Here is a 5,252-nt window from a genome sequence, read left to right on the forward strand (position 1 = left end):
AGAAGGATGCTATGGTAAAGTATAGCTATATCTATGGGGATTCTTGGCATTTTCGATCAGTAATGGTGCAAAATTGTTGGGCAGTCTCCTTGAAAGTGCATGCATATAAAAATGATAGAGAAATGGTCAAGGGATTGTAATAGGAACCTGCATGCAAATTTCAAATGAAAGGAGCTGCGCAACTTGGCTCAGATGCCACTGCTCAATCAAAGTTTGCTGGTATCATCTATACTTTTATAAATTTATAATGGTATTCATCAAAATGTTGGAAGTTCTTTTCATATCCATTACATGATAATTTACAAAAGAAGTGCTAGCTTCAGTTTAACCACACGAAGAAGAAGCTTGACGAAGGCAGTGATTATGGTGACAATGACAAACACTGCATAATATGTTTGCGTATGGTGCCATGCAAGCTGGTTTATTTGTACATTACTGAGACACAAACTCTGACTATTTACAGACTGGCAGATCATTGAAACAATCAAAGGTTGATGATGGACAAAGGTGTATAGATGAAATTATCGGCAAAAAAACAGGGTTATGAAGATAACGCTAGACAAAACGGGTTACTATGAGAGATAAGTTTTTACCATCAAAGCTCCAGTAGGATCAGAAAGTAGATGTCCTACAAGTAACTTCCGCATACTGTTTGGTGCAATTACAAACATGTAAACGGCGAAAAGTAACAGGTCAGTTGAAGAGAGTGAAGATCCCAGAAAGCCTTTCCACATCCTGCAACATGAACATGAAAAGTTGAATGCATTAATATCCTCAAGGTTTCCTGTCAACTTCAACTATAAGATGAAAATTTTACTGCACAACTTAAGAAGTTGGGGTGTCAGGCTTACCAGTCTGGTAGGCCGAAAAAAGTCTGGAAGAATGTTCTTATGCCTTCAATATCCAGTTGCACAATCAGCTCTAGCCCAAAGAGAAAGAATGATCTTTGACGTTTCCTTTCTTTAGGCCATAGAGTGTTCCACGCTGACATTTATACAAAAACATGTAAGCAATTCATCAAATTGCAGCATAACTAGAGTTATGATTGACAGAACAATACATACCTCGGCTTGAGAGATTGATCGTACTATTTTCTTGAGTAGCTATCCACTCTGAGACACTATTAGTCTTCAAAATTTCTGCAATTACAGACGCAAATCTTGGAGCCTCGGACAATGATCTCACAACTGAGTATCCTGTTTTAGAAAAAACAGCAGAAAAGAAAAATATTTTAGTTTACCAATAGAAAAACAAGATGGGGAATAATTGATGTTTTCTTACCTGTGGCCGGATGCACCATGCTGGCTGCAGCACCAAATGCAAGGGTCTTTTGCTCTGTGCTAGGTAATGCGCCACCAACTGGAATATAAGACCACTCCTGTGAAACATACAACAGCTTGAGTGCATCAGAAAATGCTCCAAATTGCACGGAAACTATGACAGCAAAATAAATAAGTAACGGCACTACAAATAAAGTAGGAAAATAATGTGTATACTTCTTCATGAACTTTTGCAATTTTAATACCCATCTTGTCCAATCGCGCCATCAATTTCTTCTTCAGTTGATCAAAAGGAACGGCGTTTTTGGAAGCCAAACAAGTTTCCTGCACAAAATAGTAAATGCCTTCTCAAAAAACTCGTTGAAAATATAGCGAATACAAGTTCACAAACCACGGTGCATGTATCAAACCTCAAAGAAAACTCTTGTTGGTGACATGGGCATGGCATAAAGAAATGAAGGGTATTCCTCATCTACGCATTTCACTTTTTGTTTCATGTAGTCTCTATAGTCCATGAAAACCATTAGGTCTGGATCATACGGGCTATTTTCCACCTCAACCTCCAAGCCATATGCTGTCTGCACAGAAACACGAGGACCTCCTACATCATACTCCAACAGTTTCCCTGAAGCTGCTCCAGATGCAACAGTAACAAGCCTGCAGCAGGAAAAGAGATGTCGGGAAGAGCACAGGCACTTAACAACTAAGACAAAAGGGTATCCAAAATACCTGCAAGGGATCACAATCCCACTTTCACAAGCTACAAGACGATGCCCATCCTCCGCTTCATCTATTCTCTCCACCTTAGAGTCAAGGTATGAAACCCCCGACTCTACACACCTATGGGACGTCAACCGAATCTATTAAATTTGATAACGGGATAAATCAATATGTTGGCAATTGCAGGTTTCATTTATGGCAAAGAACTTCAATTAATAAAATGATTGAAAAATTGGTTATTCTTACCTTTTCAACAACTCTTCGTATAGCAACTGCCTATCAACTCTTCCATATGCACGGCCAATCGTGATTGGTTTATCGCTATCGAGATATACTATGGTATCCTTCCAAACATGCTCAATACACCCTTCAAGCCCAAGATCTAAGAATACAAAAGGATTAGCTTTGAATTAAAATACAGAACGCATTTTGAAGTAGAAATGATGCGCAATCTACCTTGGAATTCATCCTCCCAGACTCCATAATTGTTTGTAAAAGGTCGATCAGGTCCAATTAGACCGACTTGTAGGCCTAATTTAGCTGCTTCTGCAGCCAGGGAAAGACCAGCCGGACCACAACCAATTATAACCAAATCTAGTACAGATTCTCCAACAGATATTGAGGGCAACTGCATAATGGCAGTAAAAAATGATTTCATAGACAAAAATATTAATACACAATGCACTACATGGTGGCACCAACGGAGGAAATCAGAACTAATCTTACTCAAAGACAAAGAACGTAGCACAAACAAGTACGTTTTTCGCCTCTATCTAAAACAGTAAAAGCAAACCAAAGCCATCACCATAGCACCCACAAACCCCACATGGCATCTCAATTTTCCTTGTCAGTGCTATTTGAACTCCCAAATGCAGGGCTGTTACCGATAAATGTCCATGAATGTTTCGTTTACATTGTGACGGCATTGAAAGCAAATTATCTCCTAAATCTCCAATTCTTAATTCTTTATAGGTCAAATTTTTTGCAGAAATTTTCAATAAAAATCAAAATGCACCCACAAACCCATCATTCAAATTTGCAGCTACTTCCCTATATACCCTTCCTACAAACTGTAATTAAATCTCTAATACTCACTCATTGGCTCAAAATAGATGAAACCCAGACATTGTTTTACCTACTAGTCATAAATCTTAACAAAGATTATTCATCAAAAATCACACAAAAAATATTTAAAAAAAATCAAAGAATTGAAATTTCATACCTTATCAGAAATCAGAATATGTTTGTCCATGGGTTTCTTCTGTTGCATTTGAACAAACAAAATCTCAGAACCACCAGCTTTAATATAATCTTCTTCATCAAAAAACCCTTCTTCTTCTTTAACAACCACACTACTGCTCCCACTACTACTACTACCGCCATTACTAGCCTTAACTCTAACCACCGAAGATGAAGTATGAATTGAATGATTACAGAAATGGGTTTTATCTCTAATAATCAATTTATTTGTTCTTTTAGACCTCCAGATTGGATATGGAGACACTACTTCCATTACTCCACTGTTCCTAACTCCAACAATATGCTCCATTTTTAAAACTAAAATCCCCCCTACTCTACTAACATTACTAGCTACAAACATTCACCTGAACCAAGAAGAAGAACAGAAAATTTGTTCGACGAAAATGAAAATATCTTGAAAAATTTCTGTCGGGGTATGTCTGAAAGGAAACCAATGGATAGGGAGGAGAAGAGTCTTGCGGTTTGAATTGAAAACCAGCGGTTGTTATCTATCCTTTGAATTGGTGACGTGGATGAATATGATTGGTTGTATTAATTTGGAGAAGAAGTCCTACTGACTTTTTGTTGTTGTATGACTTTGTGTACACAACTGGAGCAGTTGGGTTGGGTATTTGTTGTATTCATACAACTTGTGTGAAAGTGGTCTTCTTTCCCATCCCGTCTCTATGAAAGTGAGTCGGTTCAGTTGTACTAATTTGTGAAGGTTGTTTGTTGAATTGTTGTATAAGAAGATTTTATGACTTTTTGGTAAATATACTTTTAGTGTATACAATTTGAGCAGCAGCCATGTGATCAGTGTGAGTACACACAAGTCGACTAGTATTTTTTTCCTTTCTTTTTTTATTGGAAAAAATATAGTATATAGTTAGAAATTAGTAAGTACTAAGAGTCTAAGAAGTAAGACCCAGTAAAAATGCTACTTCCAAGTTACAGACACTTGTGAGTAGCCCACATATAGGGAAAGCCCTAAAATATTTAATCAACCCTGGCCTAAAAAGAGCCCCAATGAAAAAGACATTAACAATCACAAGAATCCTAATAAGCTGTGTGGATACATGTATCCAGAAATTGTTTTTTGATTTCTAAAAGTAAAAATATCGTAAGTTAGTTAGGGTACACAATTTCAGAATGATTTTTAGAAGCAAAATAGCTATTTTTTTTAAAGCAAAATGTTATTACTCCTTATGTCTGCTTCTTAAAGAATATCTAAACAACCTTGTAAGTTTTATTACCTGTAACAATAGATGGGGGTTTAATAAATGAACAATACTTGTTGGATACCAAACTCTCCGGATTAAGGTATGACCAAACTAATAGGAGCTAGATAATAAAACAAAATAAAGTCCTCTGGAAGTAAAATCTAAGAATCCGTTAACCATACATATTTAGTAATGGCTAAACTGCCCATGTTTAATTAGCATTAATCAACTAATTTAGATTAGTTAATATAGTTAGATCAATTAATTGAGTTATTGGTTATAGAATCAAGTATTTATGAATTTGATTGGAAGATTTTGGGAAAAATTGTTTTTGAGAATTTTATAACGAAAATAAATGATGCTATCAAACACTCTAAAGATTGACTTACACAGGATTTGTTGGTTTAATTTTTCAAATTAACTAAGAAATTAACAATTTCAGATTTTTCTATGAATGAAAAGGCGTGATGCTCGCCTAACAAATAGCACGCTGACAACAACAAATCGGCGGGTTGGTATTAAAAAAAAATCACGATCTTTCACAGGGACTTAAAAATATCGTCATGCTTTATTTATTCGTTATGCTAAAAATATTATACCATGAAGATTAGTGGGATGTTTTCATCCAGGAAGGTGTGAAATTTAAGCACCTTTGATCGTCACGGTCACAGTGTTATATAATGACGACCAGGCAACAATCAGCATCCTCCAATGTTACTGACCATGATGACTAGATGGGTATTTTCATCTATGAAGGTGCGAAATTGAAACATCCCACGGTAATAATTTTTTA

At 36.2% G+C, this 5,252-nt stretch overlaps 1 protein-coding gene across 2 annotated transcripts; it reads right to left on the reverse strand.

Annotated features, from left to right (window-relative positions):
* Positions 1-229: 229 nt before the first annotated feature.
* LOC113294804 (lycopene epsilon cyclase, chloroplastic-like) lies at positions 230-3,703 on the reverse strand. 2 transcript variants are annotated; one of them, XM_026543181.1, is made up of 10 exons: positions 3,223-3,703; positions 2,457-2,628; positions 2,247-2,382; positions 2,010-2,120; positions 1,691-1,937; positions 1,497-1,604; positions 1,282-1,378; positions 1,065-1,196; positions 852-984; positions 230-735 (listed from the first exon to the last, which is right to left on the reverse strand). In XM_026543181.1, exons 1-10 carry the CDS (start codon positions 3,598-3,600, stop codon positions 573-575), a joined length of 1,677 nt encoding a protein of 558 aa, XP_026398966.1. In that variant the 5' UTR covers positions 3,601-3,703; the 3' UTR covers positions 230-572. The 2 variants fall into 2 exon arrangements, with proteins under 2 accessions (XP_026398966.1, XP_026398965.1); XM_026543180.1 differs by having other exon boundaries at positions 1,691-2,120.
* Between the last annotated feature and the right edge of the window lie 1,549 nt (positions 3,704-5,252).

This window comes from Papaver somniferum, chromosome 7 (genome assembly GCF_003573695.1).
Source record: "Papaver somniferum cultivar HN1 chromosome 7, ASM357369v1, whole genome shotgun sequence".
NCBI lineage: Eukaryota > Viridiplantae > Streptophyta > Magnoliopsida > Ranunculales > Papaveraceae > Papaver > Papaver somniferum.